Source organism: Salvelinus alpinus, chromosome 4, assembly GCF_045679555.1.
Source record: "Salvelinus alpinus chromosome 4, SLU_Salpinus.1, whole genome shotgun sequence".
Lineage (NCBI taxonomy): Eukaryota > Metazoa > Chordata > Actinopteri > Salmoniformes > Salmonidae > Salvelinus > Salvelinus alpinus.
In genome coordinates this window covers 22,813,137-22,840,364 of record NC_092089.1, presented here as the reverse complement: position 1 = coordinate 22,840,364, position 27,228 = coordinate 22,813,137, and the positions used below count along the sequence as shown (strand labels likewise).

Sequence of the window (27,228 nt, the reverse complement as noted above, 5' to 3'; positions counted from 1 at the left end):
GTGGAGGAGGCACGCTTTCACAGGGCTAGATCAAATCACTGTGGAGGAGGCAAGCTTTCACAGGGCTGGATCTAATCACTGTGGAGGAAGCAAGCTTTCACAGGGCTAGATCTAATCACTGTGGAGGAGGCAAGCTTTCACAGGGCTAGATCTAATCACTGTGGAGGAGGCAAGCTTTCACAGGGCTAGATCTAATCACTGTGGGGCAAGCAAGCTTTCACAGGGCTAGATCTAATCACTGTGGAGCAAGCAAGCTTTCACAGGGCTAGATCTAATCACTGTGGAGCAGGCAAGCTTTCACAGGGCTAGATATAATCACTGTGGAGCAAGCAAGCTTTCACAAGGCTAGATCTAATCACTGTGGAGCAGGCAAGCTTTCACAGGGCTAGATCTAATCACTGTGGAGGAGGCAAGCTTTCACAGGGCTAGATCTAATCACTGTGGAGCAGGCAAGCTTTCACAGGGCTAGATCTAATCACTGTGGAGGAGGCAAGCTTTCACAGGGCTAGATCTAATCACTGTGGAGCAGGCAAGCTTTCACAGGGCTAGATCTAATCACTGTGGAGCAGGCAAGCTTTCACAGGGCTAGATTTAATCACTGTGGAGGAGGCAAGCTTTCACAGGTAAGCGTAGTGGTAAAATGCTACTCAATACTATGCTACCCTGAATACACTTGAGTTACTATGAACAGAACGTATGTATTTATGTATTTAGCAGCAAGGGATACTAAATCATCTAGTTTCACACTTGTCTTTATCCAAATCCTCTCCTCCCCCAAAGCAATCCCATGACAACAATGTCTGTTGAGGGACAACAGAGGAGACAACAGAGGAGACAACAGAGGAGACAACAGAGGAGACAACAGAGGAGAGAACAGAGGAGACAACAGAGGAGACAACAGAGGAGACAACAGAGGAGACAACAGAGGAGACAACAGAGGAGACAACAGAGGAGACAACAGAGGAGACAACAGAGGAGACAACAGAGGAGACAACAGAGGAGACAACAGAGGAGACAACAGAGGAGAGAACTAAAGGGGGTGTCACCAATGTCTTCCAGGTCGAGAGATCGACTCCGCCTCCCATCTCCATGGAGACAAGGTCATACCCCCTGTCAACAACAACACAACTTCCCCAGTGACAATCCTAAACAAGGACAACAAAAACATCCCTGACAGAATTGTGACAAACAGTGCTATGGGGGTTTGTAGATGAGAGCCATCCTGAGAATGACAGCCCTCACATTCTGGAAGAAAACAAATGTTGAAATCAACCAGCAGGAGAAGCGTGCAGACAACCCCCACACAGACATAACACCAGACACCACCGTACCAGGCCCAACAGATAAGTCCAAGCAGTACACACAAACACACACACACATACACACACAAGCACAGCAGGTAGGCTTGCACAACAGCCCTGTCCGGATCAGCTCTGTAACAAACACCGGTTTGTGTGGCACGCACAATGGAAGTATGATGCTCCATTCAGTCTGCAGTGGCCCAGTGCCAACAGTAGAGGGTCACCATTAGAGACATTAGAGACAATCCACCAGCACTGGATCACACTGAGAGCAGACTGAAGTAGGCCCTGGGGCCCGGGTGCAGAGAGACTGTCACCAACCAAGGAGGGCCTACAGCAGCACCTAGATCTTCTGCACAGATTCTACCAGACCTGGGCCCTGACAGTAAATCTCAGTAAGACCAAAATAATGACGTTCTAAAAAAGGTCCAGTTGCCAGGACCACAAATACAAATTCCATCTAGACACCGTAGCCCTAGAGCACACAAAAAACTATACATACCTTGGCCTAAACATCAGCGCCACAGGTAACTTCCACAAAGCTGTGAACGATCTGAGAGACAAGGCAAGAAGGGCATTCTATGCCATCAAAAGGAACATAAAATTCGGCATACCAACTAGGATCTGGCTAAAAATACTTGAATCAGTCATAGAACCCACTGCCCTTTATGGTTGTGAGGTCTGGGGTCCGCTCACCATCCAAGAATTCACAAAATGGGACAAACACCAAATTGAGACTCTGCATGCAGAATTCTGTAAAAATATCCTCCGCGGACAACGTAAAACACTAAATAATGCATGCAGAGCAGAATTAGGCCAATACCCGCTAATTATCCAAATCCAGAAAAGAACCGTTAAATTCTACAACCACTTAAAAGGAAGCGATTCCCAAACCTTCCATAACAAAGCCATCACCTACAGAGAGATGAACCTGGAGAAGAGTCCCCTAAGCAAGCTGGTCCTGGGGCTCTGTTCAAAAAACTCAAACAGACCCCACAGAGCCCCAGGACAGCAACCCAATTAGACCCAACCAAATCATGAGAAAACAAAAAGATAATTACTTGACACATTGGAAAGAATTAACAAAAAAACAGAGCAAACTAGAATGCTATTTGGCCATAAACAGAGAGTACACAGTGGCAGAATACCTGACCACTGAGACTGACCCAAACTTAAGAAAAGCTTTGACTATGTACAGACTTAGTGAGCATAGCCTTGCTATTGAGAAAGGCCGCCGTAGGCAGACCTGGCTCTCAAGAGAAGACAGGCTATGTGCACACTGCCCACAAAATTAGGTGAAAACTGAGCTGCACTTCCTAACCTCCTGCCAAATGTATGACCATATTAGAGACACATATTTCCCTCAGATTACACAGACCCACAAAAAATGTGAAAACAAACCCGATTTTGATCATCTCCTGGGTGAAATACTACAGTGTGCCTTCACAGTAGCAAGATTTGTGACCTGTTGCCACAAGGAAAGGGCAACAAGTGAGGATCAAACACCATTGTAAATACAACCCGTATTTATGTTTATTTATTTTCCCCTTTGTACTTTAACCATTTGCACATCATTACAACACTGTATATATACATAATATAACTTTTTTCACCTTTATTTAACCAGGTAGGCCAGTTGAGAACAAGATAAAGCAAAGCAGTGCGACAAAAACAACAACACAGAGTTACACAAACAAACGTACAGTCAATAACACAATAGTATTTTTATTATTTTATAATAATCTTTGTACAGTGTGTGCAAATGTAGAAGAGTAGGGAGGTAAGGCAATAAATAGTCCATAGATTACAATTTAGCATTAACACTGGAGTGATAGATGTGCAGATGATGATGTGCAAGTAGAGATACTGGGGTGCAAAAGAGCAAGAAGTTAAATAATAATATGGGGATGAGGTAGTTGGGTGTGCTATTTACAGATTGGCTGTGTACAGGTACACACCATTCTGTATACATCTGGCCCTTCTTTGGACACTGTGTTAACAAACCTCCCAACGAGCTTCAATTCCATACAACCTTCCTTCCGTGGCCTCCAACTGCTTTTAAATGCTAGTAAAACTTGATGCATGCTCTTCAACCGATAGCTGCCCACCCCCGCCCAACTAGCATCACTAATCTGGATGGTTCTGACTTAGATTATGTGGACAACTACAAATACATAGGTGTCTGGTTAGACTGTAAACTCTCCTTCCAGACTCACATTAAGCATCTCCAATGCAAAATTAAATCTAGAATCGGCTTCCTATTTCGCAACAAAGCCTCCTTCACTCATGCTGCCAAACATACCCTCGTAAAAGGCTGTGTGAGCTCACTGTTAATCAGATATAATACCCACCAACAGACAGAGGCTGTGTGAGCTCACTGTTAATCAGATATAATACCCACCAACAGACAGAGGCTGTGTGAGCTCACTGTTTATCAGATATAATACTCACCAACAGACAGAGGCTGTGTGAGCTCACTGTTTATCAGATATAATACCCACCAACAGACAGAGGCTGTGTGAGCTCACTGTTTATCAGATATAATACTCACCAACAGACAGAGGCTGTGTGAGCTCACTGTTTATCAGATATAATACTCACCAACAGACAGAGGCTGTGTGAGCTCACTGTTTATCAGATATAATACCCACCAACAGACAGAGGCTGTGTGAGCTCACTGTTTATCAGATATAATACTCACCAACAGACAGAGGCTGTGTGAGCTCACTGTTTATCAGATATAATACCCACCAACAGACAGAGGCGACACAGAAGCAGCACAGAAGCAACATCTGTCACCGTTGGATTGGACCCGTGCTGCCTGTGGAATGAGACTGGAGCAGAGAGGAATTGAATCCTCTGATGTTGGAGGCTGAATTCAGGGCCAGGCAGTAGAAACCAGAGACCTTTTGTAATGAACTTCAGCTTTCTCTCTCGTCCTGCAAACTGCAACTCTATCCTCATTATTACTAACCGTGACCTGCATCATCCCCCGCTGCCACAGCCTACACAGGCCAACGTGCTCATTATCAGATTAAACAGAGGTGCACGCAATATGTGAGAGACATTTAGGCACTCGTTAGCTGTTACCAGTCATAATATGAAACGGGATAATAACATGTGCAACATGGCTGATATGATGATGTATGTGACCTCCTACAGCAGAAATCATTCTTTCTTCTTAGAGTTAGAATGTCAACACTGAGATGGACTGAACCAGCAAATTCATATGGTTCATATGATTTGTTCAAATTAAATGTATTTTTTATAAAGCAGTTGTCACAAAGTGCTTTACAGATAACCGGTCTAAACCCCAAAGAGCAAGCAAAGAAGAAGAAAAAGCACAGTCGCCATGAAAAACTCCTCAGAAGGAAGAAACCTATGAAGAAACCTATGAAGAAAACTATGAGGAAACCTATGAGGAAAACTATGAGGAAACCTATGAGGAAAACTATGAGGAAACCTATGAGGAAACCTATGAGGAAACCTATGAGGAAAACTATGAGGAAACCTATGAGGAAAACTATGAAGAAACCTATGAAGAAACCTATGAAGAAACCTATGAGGAAACCTATGAGGAAACCTATGAGGAAAACTATGAGGAAACCTATGAAGAAACCTATGAAGAAACCTATGAGGAAACCTATGAAGAAACCTATGAAGAAACCTATGAGGAAACCTATGAGGAAAACTATGAGGAAACCTATGAGGAAACCTATGAGGAGAACTATGAGGAGAACTATGAGGAAAACTATGAGGAAACCTATGAGGAAAACTATGAGGAAAACTATGAGGAAACCTATGAAGAAAACTATGACGAAACCTATGAGGAAACCTATGAGGAAACCTATGCGGAAACCTATGAGGAAACCTATGAAGAAACCTATGAGGAAACCTATGAGGAAAACTATGAGGAAACCTATGAGGAAACCTATGAGGAAACCTATGAGGAAACCTATGAAGAAACCTATGAGGAAACCTATGAAGAAACCTATGAGGAAACCTATGAAGAAACCTATGAGGAAACCTATGAGGAAACCTATGCGGAAACCTATGAGGAAACCTATGAGGAAACCTATGAGGAAAACTATGAGGAAACCTATGAGGAAACCTATGAGGAAACCTATGAGGAAACCTATGAGGAAACCTATGAGGAAACCTATGAGGAAAACTAGGGACGATCATGATTCATATTCAAGATACACTTTGATTATACAAATAATAAATGTTTGATGAGCAACCATCTCACCATCTCACACTTCTCTAGAGACCTTTCTCAAGAACCAATGTTTTGTCTAAGAACACCATGAAGTAGAAAAAAACTGATCCTACAACACCATTAAACAGAAAAAACAGCAGCTACTCCTTTCTCCTTTCAACCACTACGACCAGCAGCAACTCCTCTCTCCTTTCTACCACTAATACCAGCAGCAACTCCTCTCTCCTTTCAACCACTAATACCAGCAGCTACTCCTCTCTCCTTTCAACCACTAATACCATCAGCTACTCCTCTCTCCTTTCAACCACTAATACCAGCAGCAACTCCTCTCTCCTTTCTACCACTAATACCAGCAGCAACTCCTCTCTCCTTTCCACCACTAATACCAGCAGCTACTCCTCTCTCCTTTCAACCACTAATACCAGCAGCTACTCCTCTCTCCTTTCAACCACTAATACCAGCAGCAACTCCTCTCTCCTTTCTACCACTAATACCAGCAGCTACTCCTTTCTCCTTTCCACCACTAATACCAGCAGCTACTCCTCTCTCCTTTCAACCACTAATACCAGCAGCTACTCCTCTCTCCTTTCAAACACTAATACCAGCAGCAACTCCTTTCTCCTTTCAACCACTAATACCAGCAGCTACTCCTCTCTCCTTTCAACCACTACGATCAGCAGCTACTCCTCTCTCCTTTCTACCACTACGATCAGCAGCTACTCCTCTCTCCTTTCATCCACTAATACCAGCAGCTACTCCTCTCTCCTTTCCACCACTAATACCAGCAGCTACTCCTCTCTCCTTTCCACCACTAATACCAGCAGCTACTCCTCTCTCCTTTCAACCACTAATACCAGCAGCTACTCCTTTCTCCTTTCAATCACTAATACCAGCAGCTACTCCTCTCTCCTTTCCACCACTAATACCAGCAGCTACTCCTCTCTCCTTTCCACCACTAATACCAGCAGCTACTCCTTTCTCCTTTCAACCACTAATACCAGCAGCTACTCCTTTCTCCTCACAACCACTAATACCAGCAGCTACGCCTCTCTCCTTTCTACCACTAATACCAGCAGCTACTCCTTTCTCCTTTCCACCACTAATACCAGCAGCTACTCGTCTCTCCTTTCAACCACTAATACCAGCAGCTACTCCTCTCTCCTTTCAACCACTAATACCAGCAGCTACTCCTCTCTCCTTTCAACCACTAATACCAGCAGCTACTCCTCTCTCCTTTCAACCACTAATACCAGCAGCTACTCCTTTCTCCTTTCAACCACTAACACCAGCAGCTACTCCTCTCTCCTTTCAACCACTAATACCAGCAGCTACTCCTTTCTCCTTTCTACCACTAATACCAGCAGCTACTCCTCTCTCCTTTCAACCACTAATACCAGCAGCTACTCCTCTCTCCTTTCAACCACTAATACCAGCAGCTACTCCTTTCTCCTTTCAACCACTAATACCAGCAGCAACTCCTCTCTCCTTTCAAACACTAATACCAGCAGCAACTCCTTTCTCCTTTCAACCACTAATACCAGCAGCTACTCCTCTCTCCTCTCAAACACTAATACCAGCAGCTACTCCTTTCTCCTTTCAACCACTAATACCAGCAGCTACTCCTTTCTCCTTTCAACCACTAATACCAGCAGCAACTCCTTTCTCCTTTCAACCACTAATACCAGCAGCTACTCCTCTCTCCTTTCAACCACTAATACCAGCAGCTACTCCTCTCTCCTTTCAACCACTAATACCAGCAGCTACTCCTTTCTCCTTTCTACCACTAATACCAGCAGCAACTCCTTTCTCCTTTCAACCACTAATACCAGCAGCTACTCCTCTCTCCTTTCTACCACTACGACCAGCAACTACTCCTCTCTCCTTTCTTCACCTACAACCAGCAGCAACTCCTCTCTCCTTTCTACCACTACGACCAGCAACAACTCCTCTCTCCTTTCTACCAATACGATCAGCAGCTACTCCTCTCTCCTTTCTACCACTACGACCAGCAACTACTCCTCTCTACCAATACGATCAGCAACTACTCCTCTCTCCTTTCCACCACTACAACCAGCAGCTACTCCTCTCTCCTTTCCACCACTACAACCAGCAGCTACTCCTCTCTCCTTTCCACCACTACAACCAGCAGCTACTCCTCTCTCCTTTCCACCACTACAACCAGCAGCTACCCCTCTCTACGACCCTGCTCTCTCTAGCAGCTACTCCTCTCTACGACCCTGCTCTCTCTAGCAGCTACTCCTCTCTACGACCCTGCTCTCTCTAGCAGCTACTCCTCTCTACGACCCCGCTCTCTCTAGCAGCTACTTCTCTCTACGACCCCGCTCTCTCTAACAGCTACTCCTCTCTACGACCCTGCTCTCTCTAGCAGCTACTCCTCTCTATGACCCTGCTCTCTCTAGCAGCTACTCCTCTCTACGACCCTGCTCTCTCTAGCAGCTACTCCTCTCTACGACCCCGCTCTCTCTAGCAGCTACTTCTCTCTACGACCCTGCTCTCTCTAGCAGCTACTCCTCTCTACGACCCCGCTCTCTCTAGCAGCTACTCCTCTCTACGACCCCGCTCCCTCTAGCAGCTACTCCTCTCTACGACCCCGCTCTCTCTAGCAGCTACTCCTCTCTACGACCCCGCTCTCTCTAGCAGCTACTCCTCTCTACGACCCTGCTCTCTCTAGCACCTACTCCTCTCTACGACCCGCTCTCTCTAGCAGCTACTCCTCTCTACGACCCTGCTCTCTCTAGCAGCTACTCCTCTCTACGACCCTGCTCTCTCTAGCAGCTACTCCTCTCTACGACCCTGCTCTCTCTAGCAGCTACTCCTCTCTACGACCCTTCTCTCTCTAGCAGCTACTCCTCTCTACGACCCTGCTCTCTCTAGCAGCTACTCCTCTCTACGACCCTGCTCTCTCTAGCAGCTACTCCTCTCTACGACCCTGCTCTCTCTAGCAGCTACTCCTCTCTACGACCCTGCTCTCTCTAGCAGATACTCCTCTCTACGACCCTGCTCTCTCTAACAGCTACTCCTCTCTACGACCCTGCTCTCTCTAGCAGCTACTCCTCTCTACGACCCTGCTCTCTCTAGCAGCTACTCCTCTCTACGACCCTGCTCTCTCTAGCAGCTACTCCTCTCTACGACCCTGCTCTCTCTAGCAGCTACTCCTCTCTACGACCCTGCTCTCTCTAGCAGATACTCCTCTCTACGTCCCTGCTCTCTCTAACAGCTACTCCTCTCTACGACCCTGCTCTCTCTAGCAGCTACTCCTCTCTACGACCCTGCTCTCTCTAGCAGCTACTCCTCTCTACGACCCTGCTCTCTCTAGCAGCTACTCCTCTCTACGACCCTGCTCTCTCTAGCAGCTACTCCTCTCTACGACCCTGCTCTCTCTAGCAGCTACTCCTCTCTACGACCCTGCTCTCTCTAGCAGATACTCCTCTCTACGACCCTGCTCTCTCTAACAGCTACTCCTCTCTACGACCCTGCTCTCTCTAACAGCTACTCCTCTCTACGACCCTGCTCTCTCTAGCAGCTACCCCTCTCTACGACCCTGCTCTCTCTCGCAGCTACTCCTCTCTACGACCCTGCTCTCTCTAGCAGCTACTCCTCTCTACGACCCTGCTGTCTCTAGCAGCTACTCCTCTCTACGACCCTGCTCTCTCTAGCAGCTACTCCTCTCTACGACCCTGCTCTCTCTAGCAGCTACTCCTCTCTACGACCCTGCTCTCTCTAGCAGCTACTCCTCTCTACGGCCCTTCTCTCTCTAGCAGCTACTCCTCTCTACGACCCTGCTCTCTCTAGCAGCTACTCCTCTCTACGACCCTGCTCTCTCTAGCAGCTCCCACCTGGACCAATGGGAGTTCTGTTCTGCCAGGCTGAGACATAAGGCTCCATACACTCTCAGGCTAATGCCTGAGCATTATAGGGCTGCCTGTTTATAAAGACATCACACAGTGTGTGTGTGTGTGTTTGTGTTTGTGTGTATGTGTGTATGTGTGTGTGTGTGTGTGTGTGTGTGTGTGTGTGTGTGTGTGTGTGTGTGTGTGTGTGTGTGTGTGTGTGTGTGTGTGTGTGTGTGTGTGTGTGTGTGTGTGTGTGTGTGTGTGTGTGTGTGTGTGTGTGTGTGTGTGTGTATGCATGTGCTTGCGGTGTGTTCCCACAGAGAGGATAAGGAGGGTGATAGAGAGATGGGAGCATTTAGCCGTTTACCTCACCGAGGCACGCAGACTTAGAGTTGGAGAACAGTCAAACCAAGCACTTCCCCCCTCATACCTCACACTGTAGTGTAGGCCAATTAGAGACAGACTAGAAGGCCCCATGGAGGCCCACTGGCTCAGCAGATCTGGAGGTAACTGGCTGCTTGGAGGGTCATATTCTAGTCTGGTCTGTCTCTCTACTACAACCCCAGAGGTCATATTCTAGTCTGGTCTGTCTCTCTACTACAACCCCAGAGGTCATATTCTAGTCTGGTCTGTCTCTCTACTACAACCCCAGAGGTCATATTCTAGTCTGGTCTGTCTCTCTACTACAACCCCAGAGGTCATATTCTATCCTGGTCTGCGAACATGTTTGCCAAGTCAGCTCTCTGGCTAACCATTGGCTAGGACTGGTCATTGCGTTACACACGAACACGCACACACGCCCGGGCGCATACACACACACACACCAGACCACTGCTAAGATCACTATTCTGCTCTGCAAACACCTCAGGGATTTTAATGAGTTTCCCCCCCCCATAGTAAGTTTCTTTTTTCTTCCTAGTTTCAAAATTCCTCTGGTTCTTTCTGAACGTTTTTGATCTGGAGAGCTAGAGCTGGGTGTCTATGGAAGTACGGCCAAGTAGGTCAGAAAAAAATGAAACGAATGAAAATGATCCGTCCTCTGAGGGATGACTGGATCTGATGGGAAACAGTATATCTGAGGCCTTCAACAGGGCTGAGACTCCTGGAGGTTTAACACAGCTGACTTCTAACTGGCTGTCAAAAAGTTAACAAACACACCAACAATGTAGAAAAAAAGGTTTCTGGCTTCTAAACATTTGTCTTGAAGCCAGGATGGGAATGGTAAAAAGTGTGAACTTCATGTGTGCTTATAGCAGCTAGCTAGCCTACATAACATAAGAAAAACACGTATTTTCTAATGCATTTCACATGTTGAATCTATTATGTGGTCAATAACAGCACCTTGTGTTATCTTTCTGTGTCAAACCAGTAAAATACGTTCTTGAGGATTTACACATTTACTAATCAGGTGTCAATCACTGTCACACACCCACGTAAAAACAACACCAGGGCCAACGCCAAATGTTCCCAGAATTCCACACAGAATTCCATATGGCCCCTATTCGCGAAACATCAGACAGACACTCCCCAGAAAGGTTTAGTCAGGCTCCCACTGCTCTATCCATGTAATCTGTACCTCAGTCAGGCTCCCACTTCTCCACCCATGTAATCTGTACCTCAGTCAGGCTCCCACTGCTCTATCCATGTAATCTGTACCTCAGTCAGGCTCCCACTGGTCTATCCATGTAATCTATACCTCAGTCAGGCTCCCACTGCTCTATCCATGTAATCTGTACCTCAGCCAGGCTCCCACTACTCTATCCATGTAATCTGTACCTCAGTCAGGCTGCCACTGCTATATCCATGTAATCTGTACCTCAGTCAGGCTCCCACTGGTCTATCCATGTAATCTGTACCTCAGTCAGGCTCCCACTGCTCTATCCATGTAATCTGTACCTCAGTCAGGCTCCCACTGCTCTATCCATGTAATCTGTACCTCAGTCAGGCTCCCACTGGTCTATCCATGTAATCTGTACCTCAGTCAGGCTCCCACTGCTCTATCCATGTAATCTGTACCTCAGCCAGGCTCCCACTACTCTATCCATGTAATCTGTACCTCAGTCAGGCTGCCACTGCTATATCCATGTAATCTGTACCTCAGTCAGGCTCCCACTGGTCTATCCATGTAATCTGTACCTCAGTCAGGCTCCCACTTCTCCACCCATGTAATCTGTACCTCAGTCAGGCTCCCACTGCTCTATCCATGTAATCTGTACCTCAGTCAGGCTCCCACTGGTCTATCCATGTAATCTGTACCTCAGTCAGGCTCCCACTGCTCTATCCATGTAATCTGTACCTCAGCCAGGCTCCCACTACTCTATCCATGTAATCTGTACCTCAGTCAGGCTCCCACTGCTATATCCATGTAATCTGTACCTCAGTCAGGCTCCCACTGGTCTATCCATGTAATCTGTACCTCAGTCAGGCTCCCACTGCTCTATCCATGTAATCTGTACCTCAGTCAGGCTCCCACTTCTCCACCCATGTAATCTGTACCTCAGTCAGGCTCCCACTGCTCTATCCATGTAATCTGTACCTCAGTCAGGCTCCCACTGGTCTATCCATGTAATATGTACCTCAGTCAGGCTCCCACTGCTCTATCCATGTAATCTGTACCTCAGTCAGGCTCCCACTGGTCTATCCATGTAATCTGTACCTCAGTCAGGCTCCCACTTCTCCATCCATGTAATCTGTACCTCAGTCAGGCTCCCACTGCTCTATGCATGTAATCTGTACCTCAGTCAGGCTTGCACTTCTCCATTCATGTAATCTGTACCTCAGTCCAGGCTCCCACTGGTCTATCCATGTAATCTGTACCTCAGTCAGGCTCCCACTGCTCTATCCATGTAATCTGTACCTCAGTCAGGCTCCCACTTCTCCATCCATGTAATCTGTACCTCAGTCAGGCTCCCACTTCTCCATCCATGTAATCTGTACCTCAGTCAGGCTCCCACTTCTCCATCCATGTAATCTGTACCTCAGTCAGGCTCCCACTGCTCTATGCATGTAATCTGTACCTCAGTCAGGCTTGCACTTCTCCATTCATGTAATCTGTACCTCAGTCAGGCTCCCACTGGTCTATCCATGTAATCTGTACCTCAGTCAGGCTCCCACTGCTCTATCCATGTAATCTGTACCTCAGTCAGGCTCCCACTTCTCCATCCATGTAATCTGTACCTCAGTCAGGCTCCCACTTCTCCATCCATGTAATCTGTACCTCAGTCAGGCTCCCACTTCTCCATCCATGTAATCTGTACCTCAGTCAGGCTCCCACTTCTCCATCCATGTAATCTGTACCTCAGTCAGGCTCCCACTTCTCCATCCATGTAATCTGTACCTCAGTCAGACTCCCACTTCTCCATCCATGTAATCTGTACCTCAGTCAGACTCCCACTGCTCTATCCATGTAATCTGTACCTCAGTCAGGCTCCCACTTCTCCATCCATGTAATCTGTACCTCAGTCAGGCTCCCACTTCTCCATCCATGTAATCTGCACAAATATTCCCGGGACCTCAGCATCTCTCACACCACATTATGGCCAGGTGCCACGGTCAATTGCAATCACTAACTGATCTTACAGCAGAGAGAGCAGGGTTAGAGATGGTGCCGAGGATTGGGAGTCATAATCACACTGGCTAGTTGCATGGTTCCATCCAGCCGGCCTCCAGCCCTCCACAACACAGGGTGTGGAAGTGATTATGGCCCCTAAGCTCCTGTGACATGGATATCTCCAGGCTTTTTAAACACTCTGTCTGTCAGAGGGTCATACTTTCATCAGGTTGGAAAGATACTAGGCAGGACACAGGTGCCTCTGGAATGTTGGTTGTACCCCTGTAACCTCCAGTGGTGGAAAAAGGATCCAATTGTCATACTTGAGTAAAAGTAAAAATACCTTAATAGAAAATTACTAAAGTAAAAATGAAAGACACCTAGCAAAATACTACTTGAGTAAAAGTCTAAAAGTATTTGGTTTTAAATATACTTAAGTATCAAAAGTAAATGTAATTGTTAAAATATACTTAAGTATCAAAAGTAGAAGTAAAAGTATAAATACTTTTAAATTCCTCATATAAAGCAAACCAGATTGCATAGTTTTCTTGTATTTTTTAGTTTACGGATAACCAGGGGCATGCTCCAACACTCAGACATCATTTCCACAGGAAGCATGTGTGTTTAGTGAGTCCGCCAGATCAGAGGCAGTAGGGATGACCGGGGATGTTCTCTTGATAAGTGTGTGAATTAGACAATTTTCCTGTCCTGCTAAGCATTCAAAACGTAACGAGTACTTATGGTTGTCAGGGAAAATGTATGGAGTAAAAAGTACATAATTTTCTTTAGGAATGTAGTGAAGTAAAAGTAAAATTTGTCCAAAATATCAATATTAAAGTAAAGTACAGATACCCTAAAAAAAGTATAGCACAGTGGCCAGTCTCAGGTATGTTGTTCTAACCTCCAGTATAGCACAGTGGCCAGTCTCAGGTCTGTTGTTCTAACCTCCAGTATAGCACAGTGGCCAGTCTCAGGTCTGTTGTTCTAACCTCCAGGATAGCACAGTGGCCAGTCTCAGGTCTGTTGTTCTAACCTCCAGGATAGCACAGTGGCCAGTCTCAGGTCTGTTGTTCTAATCTCCAGTACAGCACAGTGGTCAGTCTCAGGTCTGTTGTTCTAACCTCCAGGATAGCACAGTGGCCAGTCTCAGGTCTGTTGTTCTAACCTCCAGGATAGCACAGTGGCCAGTCTCAGGTCTGTTGTTCTAACCTCCAGGATAGCACAGTGGCCAGTCTCAGGTCTGTTGTTCTAACCTCCAGTATAGCACAGTGGCCAGTCTCAGGTCTGTTGTTCTAACCTCCAGTATAGCACAGTGGCCAGTCTCAGGTCTGTTGCTGTTCTAACCTCCAGGATAGCACAGTGGCCAGTCTCAGGTCTGTTGTTCTAACCTCCAGTATAGCACAGTGGCCAGTCTCAGGTCTGTTGTTCTAACCTCCCGTATAGCACAGTGGCCAGTCTCAGGTCTGTTGCTGTTCTAACCTCCAGTATAGCAGAGTGGCCAGTCTCAGGTCTGTTGTTCTAACCTCCAGGATAGCACAGTGGCCAGTCTCAGGTCTGTTGTTCTAACCTCCAGTATAGCACAGTGGCCAGTCTCAGGTCTGTTGTTCTAACCTCCAGTATAGCACAGTGGCCAGTCTCAGGTCTGTTGTTCTAACCTCCAGGATAGCACAGTGGCCAGTCTCAGGTCTGTTGTTCTAACCTCCAGTATATCACAGTGGCCAGTCTCAGGTCTGTTGCTGTTCTAACCTCCAGGATAGCACAGTGGCCAGTCTCAGGTCTGTTGTTCTAACCTCCAGGATAGCACAGTGGCCAGTCTCAGGTTTGTTGTTCTAACCTCCAGTATAGCACAGTGGCCAGTCTCAGGTCTGTTGTTCTAACCTCCAGGATAGCACAGTGGCCAGTCTCAGGTCTGTTGTTCTAACCTCCAGGATAGCACAGTGGCCAGTCTCAGGTCTGTTGTTCTAACCTCCAGGATAGCACAGTGGCCAGTCTCAGGTCTGTTGTTCTAACCTCCAGGATAGCACAGTGGCCAGTCTCAGGTCTGTTGTTCTAACCTCCAGTATAGCACAGTGGCCAGTCTCAGGTCTGTTGTTCTAACCTCCAGGATAGCACAGTGGCCAGTCTCAGGTCTGTTGTTCTAACCTCCAGGATAGCACAGTGGCCAGACATTTAGACCAAGGCAGTAAGCTCAACTACAGCAGTACTTTGACTGGGGTTTTGAAAGCATGTCTGCATCCCAAATGGCACTATATTCCTTGTTTAGTGCACTATTTTGTCCAGAGCCCTATAGGCCCCGGTCAAAGTGTTGCACTATTTACGTAATAGGGAGCCATTTTCGAAGCAGACATGTTACTATAAGAGCAGCTGGAATGTGTAAACAGCAACAAACTTCGGGTAAAATACAGATTTCTTTCTACGTAGTGAATTAATAATATATTACAAAGTTGAAGTTGAGTTGCTGAAATATCCCATACGGGCAAAAAAACTGAGAAAGAAAATAAACCAAAATGGAACAAGTAAAGGTGAAATACCTCATCAGGCCTTTTTACGAGCCTAATAATCATAAAGAATCAACAACAGTGCACAGCGGGGGGTTGTGAACTTGGGCACATCCACTCCATAAAAAGCCAGCAGGCAGAATTACCCTGCTATTACAAATAATACCAGGCCGCCTTCCCCCTAAACCCCCTCAATCCCCCTCTACACCCCCCGGCCTTCTCAGACGCACTGTGTAGGTTTAATGACACACATCCATACCAGACAGAGACAGTTGGCACGGCGATGCCCCTGGCAGCCTCCCTCTTTGACGAGAGAAGAAGTAGACCACTTTAACCTCACAAGGCTCTCTAGACTTCAATAAGCCTCCCAATGACTTTTGATGAAACTGGGAAATGAGAGTAGTGTCTCGGGTCCAATGGAAACACCGAGCCCAGTGAACAGCCTATGAACACAAATAAATCCATAGATGCTTGTGGTCTGGCCGACCAGGAAGTCTCATGCCAACTGTGGGTCGGTCTCACATCGACTGAGAGCTGGGCGGAACATGGATGTCATATCAACACACTGCAGGGTAGAGCTGAGCAGGTAAAACCATATGGACTGAATAAAAGAACATGGAGGTTGACACTGTACTCAAATAAATACTGTACTTTCATATTATAAAGACAGATTCAAGCCACACATTTATGTGTATATAGGATAGGAATCATTCTTTGGCTGGACTTGAGCAAGGTTATCTCAAATCCAAAGCCCTGTTCATTCGGCTCTTGTGCTGTCAAAATAAAGTATATGTTTTTGAAGATAAATAACTCAGAGATAAAATACTGGGCTATTTACAAATACAGATTGGATTTGATATTGTACATTGGATAGTATATTGTAAACGTGTAATAATAGAGTAATGATGTAATAATGTATTATGTGATATAATGTGTTATTGATGATGAAAGCTGTAGTTGTGTTTTGTTGTGATGCAATAAAAGAGTAATGATGTAATAATGTATTGTGTGATGTATTGTGTTAGTGTTGATGTAGGCTGTAGTTGTGATTTGTTGTGATGTAATAATAGAGTAATGATATAATAATGTATTGTGCGATATATTGTGTTAGTGATGATGTAGGCTGTAGTTGTGTTTTGTTGTGATGTAATAATAGAGTAATGATGTAATAATTTATTGTGTGATGTATTGTGTTAGTGATGATGTAGGCTGTAGTTGTGATTTGTTGTGATGTAATAATAGAGTAATGATGTAATAATGTATTGTGCGAGATATTGTGTTAGTGATGATGTAGGCTGTAGTTGTGATTTGTTGTGATGTAATAATAGAGTAATGATGTAATAATGTATTGTGTGATGTATTGTGTTAGTGATGATGTAGGCTGTAGTTGTGATTTGTTGTGATGTAATAATAGAGTAATGATGTAATAATGTATTGTGTGATGTAATGTGTTAGTGATGATGTAGGCTGTAGTTGTGTTTTGTTGTGATGTAACCGTTTGAACCCTGTTTGAACCCCAGGAAGAGTAGCTGCTGTCTTGGCAGTAATGGGGATCCTAAGAAATACTAAATACAAAAAAAAATCTAAGTGAGGGCTTGGTTATCAAGAATGCTGGAAGTACAACCAATCCTGAGGTGAGGAGGTGATTACCCATGATCCTTCATGCCCAGTGTCCACTGTTCTTAAAGCCAGGTGTACACTACACAACTTTTCAAATTGAATAGAATAGAATAAAACTTTATTGTCCATCCAGGATGGACATTTTTCTTTGGCATCACCTTCCATTAAAATAATCACATACACATACATTCTCACATCATACACATTTAAACCAGTCAGTCCATCATGTTGCATCCACTAACAACATAGAGGACGTTAATACATTCACTCACAGCCGACCGTTGTCCCAACTGCACTAGATAGATAAGTACATATACTGATACAATTTACTTTGCATTTAGTATTCCAACAGCACGAAGAACGAATTAATGTTTGAACATGTTCTTCCTTGCCATGGGCAAATCCTAACATCACTGAGCCTCTCACATTAAACGACTGTCTTCCCTGTAGTTTATTGTCTTGCCAACGTAGTGGTGCGCACACTAAACCATGTGGTACACCTGGTAGTGCGGATTCTCCATCCCACGCTGTCTCGCCAAAACAATGATGTGACAATGTGATTCCATTTAACTTAGCTACAACGAGCTGTGGTTCAAAGCAGCCTCAGAAACGTTTTCAGTCAGACATTCACTCTTGCCATACCGAGTGTAAATATCTAGCCAACATTTTGAATTGAATAACATTACTTGTGAACTTCAGACCTGTAATGATTTGACACTTTGGCTTTGGTTAAAGGCAAGTACAAACACATACTAGTAGTAGTCATGGCTCCTGCTGGAGAGTTGACACATTCCGGATGATGTGAAACAACGTCATCATCTCACTGGCGAGCTCTCATTGGCTATTGTTGATCACCGTTCTCAAAATGTGTCGTTGCACAGCTCACACTACAAGAACATTGCAGATTTTGTGCCAACAAAATCAACGGGACGTCTGGGACTGCTCAAAGACAAGATTGGTAGCCCTCAGATTGCGTCTCTGACCCGCTCACATGAAACAAGTATCGTGACGGCCTCGCCTCCCGAGTAGGGGATTTTGTCTCCGATCTCCAAAAGTTGATGGGGACGGCCAAATCTGGGCCAAAATTGTGTAGTGTACACCCGGCTTAAGTTGTTCAGGTGTCATCACTGCTCTCTCCGTCTGCCAAACAGAGAGATGACAAGATACCCACCCAGACATCACTAAGAACCCTCTGAAGGAATGACAAGATGTTCACCCAGACATCACTGAGAACCCTCTGAAGGAATGACAAGATGTTCACCCAGACATCACTGAGAACCCTCTGAAGGAATGACAAGATGTTCACCCAGACATCACTGAGAACCCTCTGAAGGAATGACAAGATGTTCACCCAGACACCACTGAGAACCCTCTGAAGGAATGACAAGATGTTCACCCAGACATCACTGAGAACCCTCTGAAGGAATGACAAGATGTTCACCCAGACATCACTGAGAACCCTCTGAAGGAATGAGAAGATGTTCACCCAGACATCACTGAGAACCCTCTGAAGGAATGACAAGATGTTCACCCAGACATCACTGAGAACCCTCTGAAGGAATGACAAGATGTTCACCCAGACATCACTGAGAACCCTCTGAAGGAATGACAAGATGTTCACCCAGACATCACTGAGAACCCTCTGAAGGAATGACAAGATGTTCACCCAGACATCACTGAGAACCCGCTGAAGAAATGACAAGATGTTCACCCAGATGTCACTGAGAACCCGCTGAAGGAATGACAAGATGTTCACCCAGACATCACTGAGAACCCGCTGAAGAAATGACAAGATGTTCACCCAGACATCACTGAGAACCCTCTGAAGGAATGACAAGATGTTCACCCAGACATCACTGAGAACCCGCTGAAGAAATGACAAGATGTTCACCCAGACGTCACTGAGAACCCGCTGAAGGAATGACAAGATGTTCACCCAGACATCACTGAGAACCCTCTGAAGGAATGACAAGATGTTCACCCAGACATCACTGAGAACCCTCTGAAGGAATGACAAGATGTTCACCCAGACATCACTGAGAACCCTCTGAAGGAATGACAAGATGTTCACCCAGACATCACTGAGAACCCTCTGAAGGAATGACAAGATGTTCACCCAGACATCACTGAGAACCCTCTGAAGGAATGACAAGATGTTCACCCAGACATCACTGAGAACCCGCTGAAGAAATGACAAGATGTTCACCCAGACATCACTGAGAACCCGCTGAAGGAATGACAAGATGTTCACCCAGACATCACTGAGAACCCGCTGAAGAAATGACAAGATACCCACCCAGACATCACTAAGAACCGTCTGAAGGAATGACAAGATATCACATCACTGAGAACCCTCTGAAGGAATGACAAGATGTTCACCCAGACATCACTGAGAACCCTCTGAAGAAATGACAAGATGTTCACCCAGACATCACTGAGAACCCGCTGAAGAAATGACAAGATGTTCACCCAGACATCACTGAGAACCCTCTGAAGGAATGACAAGATGTCCACCCAGACATCACTGAGAACCCTCTGAAGGAATGACAAGATGTTCACCCAGACATCACTGAGAACCCTCTGAAGGAATGACAAGATGTTCACCCAGACATCACTGAGAACCCTCTGAAGGAATGACAAGATGTTCACCCAGACATCACTGAGAACCCTCTGAAGGAATGACAAGATGTTCACCCAGACATCACTGAGAACCCTCTGAAGGAATGACAAGATTTTCACCCAGACATCACTGAGAACCCTCTGAAGGAATGACAAGATGTTCACCCAGACATCACTGAGAACCCTCTGAAGGAATGACAAGATGTTCACCCAGACATCACTGAGAACCCTCTGAAGGAATGACAAGATGTTTACCCAGACATCACTGAGAACCCTCTGAAGGAATGACAAGATGTTCACCCAGACATCACTGAGAACCCGCTGAAGAAATGACAAGATGTTCACCCAGACGTCACTGAGAACCCGCTGAAGGAATGACAAGATGTTCACCCAGACATCACTGAGAACCCGCTGAAGAAATGACAAGATGTTCACCCAGACATCACTGAGAACCCTCTGAAGGAATGACAAGATGTTCACCCAGACATCACTGAGAACCCGCTGAAGAAATGACAAGATGTTCACCCAGACGTCACTGAGAACCCGCTGAAGGAATGACAAGATGTTCACCCAGACATCACTGAGAACCCTCTGAAGGAATGACAAGATGTTCACCCAGACATCACCGAGAACCCGCTGAAGAAATGACAAGATGTTCACCCAGACATCACTGAGAACCCTCTGAAGGAATGACAAGATGTTCACCCAGACATCACTGAGAACCCGCTGAAGAAATGACAAGATGTTCACCCAGACATCACTGAGAACCCGCTGAAGAAATGACAAGATGTTCACCCAGACATCACTGAGAACCCGCTGAAGGAATGACAAGATGTTCACCCAGACATCACTGAGAACCCGCTGAAGAAATGACAAGATACCCACCCAGACATCACTAAGAACCGTCTGAAGGAATGACAAGATATCACATCACTGAGAACCCTCTGAAGGAATGACAAGATGTTCACCCAGACATCACTGAGAACCCTCTGAAGAAATGACAAGATGTTCACCCAGACATCACTGAGAACCCGCTGAAGAAATGACAAGATGTTCACCCAGACATCACTGAGAACCCGCTGAAGAAATGACAAGATGTTCACCCAGACATCACTGAGAACCCTCTGAAGGAATGACAAGATGTTCACCCAGACATCACTGAGAACCCGCTGAAGAAATGACAAGATGTTCACCCAGACGTCACTGAGAACCCGCTGAAGGAATGACAAGATGTCCACCCAGACATCACTGAGAACCCTCTGAAGGAATGACAAGATGTTCACCCAGACATCACTGAGAACCCTCTGAAGGAATGACAAGATGTTCACCCAGACATCACTGAGAACCCTCTGAAGGAATGACAAGATGTTCACCCAGACATCACTGAGAACCCTCTGAAGGAATGACAAGATGTTCACCCAGACATCACTGAGAACCCTCTGAAGGAATGACAAGATGTTCACCCAGACATCACTGAGAACCCGCTGAAGAAATGACAAGATGTTCACCCAGACATCACTGAGAACCCTCTGAAGGAATGACAAGATGTTCACCCAGACATCACTGAGAACCCGCTGAAGAAATGACAAGATGTTCACCCAGACATCACTGAGAACCCTCTGAAGGAATGACAAGATGTTCACCCAGACATCACTGAGAACCCTCTGAAGGAATGACAAGATGTTCACCCAGACATCACTGAGAACCCTCTGAAGGAATGACAAGATGTTCACCCAGACATCACTGAGAACCCTCTGAAGGAATGACAAGATGTTCACCCAGACATCACTAAGAACCCTCTGAAGGAATGACAAGATGTTCACCCAGACATCACTGAGAACCCGCTGAAGAAATGACAAGATGTTCACCCAGACATCACTGAGAACCCTCTGAAGGAATGACAAGATGTCCACCCAGACATCACTGAGAACCCGCTGAAGAAATGACAAGATACCCACCCAGACATCACTAAGAACCGTCTGAAGGAATGACAAGATGTCACATCACTGAGAACCCTCTGAAGGAATGACAAGATACCCACCCAGACATCACTAAGAACCGTCTGAAGGAATGACAAGATGTCACATCACAGAGAACTCTCTGAAGGAATGACAAGATATCACATCACTGAGAACCCTCTGAAGGAATGACAAGATGTCCACCCAGACATCACTGAGAACCCTCTGAAGGAATGACAAGATGTTCACCCAGACATCACTGAGAACCCTCTGAAGGAATGACAAATGGAATGTTCTGCACCAATGGCTGTTGACACCCTGCTGATACTGTATCAAACCACCTTAGATGTCAGAAAATGTGTGAGACAAATTTCAGGAAGTGTTTCGTCTGCGTCTAAAAGTTGGTCTACAACAGGCTCCATTGACTGACAAATGAATCATAAGGCTTTTGGTATTACTGTTGAAATCCCTTGTAGTTGAATCACAGGATTGGCCTTATTCCCTAGAGTAGAGAGCGCTGGGCTCTAGGTGAGGTAAAGCCTGTCATCTTAGCTCGTCAACCCCCCGCTCCCCACACTCCACCCATCCCGCCTACAGAGAGCAGCTTAAGGGCGGGACAGCTCAATTGGCTAAAACGGGGGGAGGCCAGGAAAAGGGATTATTTCAGTCATCCAACCTGAACGAGAATGGGTGTCATTGTGATCATCATCACTGTAATAAAATCAAATTAGACTGGGGGAATATAGGGAGCAGGAAATTAATACATATCCCCCAAGCAAGGGATTGAAATACCTTTTTTTCTCTCTCTTCTCTTCCTCAAAACAATGATGACATTGTATTGACCTGCTAGTTAGAGCTGGAGGAATACCTCTGAACAGAACAGTTACTCTCTCTCTCTCTCTCTCTCTCTCTCTCTCTCTCTCTCTCTCTCTCCCTCTCTCTCTCTCTCTCTCTCTCTCTCTCTCTCTCTCTCTCTCTCTCTCTCTCTCTCTGTCTCTCTCACTCCCTCCCTCCCTCTGTCTCTCTCTCTCTCTGTCTCTCTCTCTCTCTTCCTCTCTCTCTCTCTCTCTCTCCCTCCCTCCCTCTCTCTCCACCTCCCCCTCCGTGGGTGCTTTTCAGAATCTTCTTTGTATTAACTACAGTACAGCACTGCTGTACAACAGACATCAAGCCAGTCTTGAGTAATACATAGTTGTATTTATGGTTCATAACAGCTCATTGAAACCACATGAAAAGGTATTCTTACTTAGACCACTGTAGCTTGGCTTGTTATACATGCACCTGCAAGTTAGTGCCAGTTGTGCCTTCTATCAGAACCACTTTGGACTCAACCCAGCCTGATCTTCAATCAGAACCACTCTGGACTCAATTCCAGCCTGATCTTCAAATCAGAACCACACTGGACTCAATTCCAGCCTGATCTTCAATCAGCACCACTCTGGACTCAATCTGAGCCTGATCTTCAATCAGCACCACTCTGGACTCAATCCAAGCCTGAACTTCAATCAGCACCACTCTGGATTCAATTCCAGCCTGAGCTTCAATCAGCACCACTCTGGACTCAATCTGAGCCTGATCTTCAATCAGCACCACTCTGGACTCAATTCGAGCCTGATCTTCAATCAGCACCACTCTGGACTCAATTCCAGCCTGAGCTTCAATCAGCACCACGCTGGACTCAATCCAAGCCTGAACTTCAATCAGCACCACTCTGGACTCAATTCCAGCCTGATCTTCAATCAGCACCACTCTGGACTCAATTCCAGCCTGATCTTCAAGCAGCACCACTCTGGACTCAATCTGAGCCTGATCTTCAATCAGCACCACTCTGGACTCAATCCAAGCCTGAACTTCAATCAGCACCACTCTGGACTCAATTCCAGCCTGATCTTCAAGCAGCACCACTCTGGACTCAATTCCAGCCTGATCTTCAAGCAGCACCACTCTGGACTCAATCTGAGCCTGATCTTCAATCAGCACCACTCTGGACTCAATCCAAGCCTGAACTTCAATCAGCACCACTCTGGACTCAATCCAAGCCTGAACTTCAATCAGCACCACTCTGGACTCAATTCCAGCCTGATCTTTAATCAGCACCACTCTGGACTCAATCCCAGACTGATCTTTTGAAGAGTAGAGAATATGACCTACCTTTTTTTACCTGTACAATACAAATATAAATGTGCTGGCGGTACAAGTTTTACAATCCTGTACATTTTCCTCAGTGAACATAAGTTATAAGATTATACGGTTGTTTTCCTATTTTGGAAAGACCTCATGTAATAGAGATATAAGGGCACAATCAGCTATTGAAATAGGTTGTTGAGACAGAGTGTTATGAAAGGCCTTACCCTCCCTCCTGAAAGCCCTCGAGTTCATCTCTCTGTTCTGCCAGGGTAGATTCCAAGTCCAGGTAGCTCCCATTTTGGGAGAGCTGGAGGGCACAGTCATCAAGCTAGATAGGAGATAAAGAGAGAGATTGCATCATTAATAACTCCTGCTTCATACAGCTAAAGTTATTATACAGCATAGCTATTATAGATTACCTAGCTACAGCATATACAACTAAATAATGCCAAGCTAGTATCAAACTGTTGCATGTATGTCCACTATGAGGCAACATGGGAAAACGTCAAATGACAAACCCCTTGATTTGGCCAACGTTAACGCCAGCCAATAGCACACAACTTGGCTGGCCATGGACAAACCATGGTGCTCGGTTTCCCTCCAACTGCCCAGAGGAATGTTTGAACTCAGTCAAAACATGGTCTGTACGTAGGCTGGATGGATGTAGCCATCCATAGCTAACATGTCTGAGTCTGAGCTGCTCTAGACTGTCTAGGGAGTCTGAGTCTGTGCTGCTCTAGGCTGTCTAGGGAGTCTGAGCTGCTCTAGACTGTCTAGGGAGTCTGAGTCTGAGCTGCTCTAGACTGTCTAGGGAGTCTGAGTCTGAGCTGCTCTAGACTGTCTAGGCTGTCTGAGTCTGAGCTGCTCTAGACTGTCTAGGCTGTCTGAGTCTGAGCTGCTCTAGGCTGTCTAGGGAGTCTGAGTCTGAGCTGCTCTAGGCTGTCTAGGGAGTCTGAGTCTGTGCTGCTCTAGGCTGTCTAGGGAGTCTGAGTCTGTGCTGCTCTAGGCTGTCTAGGGAGTCTGAGTCTGAGCTGCTCTAGGGTGTCTAGGGATTCTGAGTCTGTGCTTCTCTAGGCTGTCTAGGGAGTCTGATCTGCTCTAGACTGTCTAGGGAGTCTGAGTCTGAGCTGCTCTAGGCTGTCTAGGGAGTCTGAGTCTGAGCTGCTCTAAGCTGTCTAGGCTGTCTGAGCTGCTCTAGGCTGTCTAGGCTGTCTGAGTCTGCTACAGAGGGTAAATAAACCGTTTGAGAAGGAATACATTTTCCTCCTGTTGTTGACCCTGCAGCGTTTGGTTTTCAGGTGTAGTAGGCCTATACAGAGACAGACAACACAAGGCAGAGAGAAAACTATCATTGTTCTAGTTTGTCAAATATGGCCACAAACTAGCTGCATCGAGAGCGGTACCCACTACCCGCTGAAAAAAAACAACCAATGTGAAAATCCCAATACTAACTGTTTTGGAAATTACAATTGTAATTTGTCCCGGCTCTGGTGTGGTTCCATTTCCTCCCCTTGAATTACTGTAACTTAATTAAAAATGGAGAAAGGGCAAAGGGAGGTTGCTAACTGGAAAAGACATTATGGAGGGGAGCAGCTTTGATCTGTTCAGCCACTCGTGTTTGTTTTTGGCTGTACTGCGGCGCCCAAGGACTGTGTCAAGATGGAGAAGTGGAACAAAACATGTGGTCAGCGAGGATAACACCCTGACTGACTGAAACTGGCCTGTCTCTTTCCTTTAAAGCAATAAAAAGCAACAACAAACATGTATTATTGGAAACATTCTTCTGAAAGTTGTACCTGAAATATCCCAGGCAGCACACAAGGCTGATCTATTCAGGAGTGGACAGACACAGTGCGGAGCTACCCTTGGGAAAACAGACTAGTTCAAGGCCTGGGATAAGTTTTCTTTAAGATGCTCTTACTGTAAGTCTGAGAGAGACAGTTTCAGCAGATTACAGGACAGATTCAGCACTGACAGGATATACAGTGTTTTGTACAGGCCAAAGTTAGGCCTACTATATTTAGGTCCATGAAGAGCAGGCATGCCTTGAAGACCTATAGGATGGAATGGAATGGGTGTGACATGAAACTAAGCAGGACATGGAAAGGACTAAAACTACTAATATCATCTATCCAGGGGTATATCATCTATAAAGAGACACTAGACAAATCCTCTTGGACTGACAGGATTACATAACAGAACAACATACAGTACAAGGGGATTGTTTCAGTCTAGTGTAGGACGTTGTGAGTCCACTTCTGTTCATACAACTGATACAGAAATATAGAAATAGAGAAAATGAACAGACTACAGAAAAGACAGTTCCTCTTCTCTTAATAAGACACTCTGACACAGTATACTCAGTACCAAGAGCTGAAATTGATAAAAACATGGGGCAGAAGTCAAAGCAGTAACCAGCAATTAGTGTGAATCCAAGAAATGCATTTCTCTACACAGAGGTTGTGACACAAAACCTCGGCAAGTCAGGCCAGAGCAGACAGGCCACACTAGTGAAGCAAACAAACACACACACCCGATGGATTACAGATCACAGCCTTAGTATACAGGCCAGAAATGCCTTAATGATCCACAGAAATGGCCCTTAATCCATGAACAGTGCTCATAGATTAATGGCAGTGGCAGGAGATGTGTTGTCCCCTGCCCAGCCCAGGATTTGAACCCGAGCAACAAGGCCCTGTGGTCCCAGAGTCCAGAGAAGTAACCACCAATCCTGCTCACAGTCTCACACTGAGGCCTGTCCTCTCCCTACCACCGCACTGTGGTCCATCGGCCAGAGAGGCAGGCAGTTAGGCAGTGACGGCTAAAAATAAAGAACATACAATTCTCCAATTCAAAATGCGATCTCACCCTCAGTTTCTTCCTGCAGCTGCGTTGTTGCGGGCGTAGAGGCTGACAAGGGGAAAAAATACCCCAAGTTTTGGGATTTATAAATAACTCACTTATCAGCGCTGCATGTAAAACATGTTTAACTCTATTTATTTGTGGGGGGAACGAACAATTGGAAACTTTTGTGTGCCCTTTACTTGAGGGTTTCAGTTGGAACCAGTGAACGTTTTGATGGCACTGCCTCTACAGTACATCAAGTCTGGGCAGAGTTCCAACCTTATTTCTGTCTACGGTGGATATGTTGTCTGTGGTCTCTTTCCCAAGACAGTGGAATTAGCACGCTCTTTAAAATACACTATACACATGAGAGAGACCACAACAGTAATCTTCTGTCGAGCATGCAAGGGATGAGCCTGAACAAGGAGCTACAGGAGCTCTGTGTGGATGTAGAACTCTATGCTCCGAAACATAGAGAAACTTGGAGACTGACAGGCCAAACCTCAACTGTACATAACAATGAGTAATACAGTCCACCCACAGAACAAACCTAGATTTTACAGCATTTAGCAGAACTTGTTATTATGAGCCTCTGGAATTTCTCTGGAATAATTAGCAGGAAGACAATCTTCCCCAAA

At 45.7% G+C, this 27,228-nt stretch overlaps 1 protein-coding gene across 5 annotated transcripts in view; it reads right to left on the bottom strand.

Moving 5' to 3' along the window:
- The window catches only part of fhod3b (formin homology 2 domain containing 3b), a 240,357-nt gene that overhangs the window by 206,970 nt on the left and 6,159 nt on the right, over window positions 1-27,228 (bottom strand). For all 5 annotated transcript variants that reach the window (XM_071396076.1, XM_071396071.1, XM_071396072.1 and 2 more), the window contains exon 2: window positions 23,971-24,074. In XM_071396076.1, the coding sequence (XP_071252177.1) occupies window positions 23,971-24,074 (104 nt within the window). The remainder of the gene's footprint in view (window positions 1-23,970; window positions 24,075-27,228) is intronic.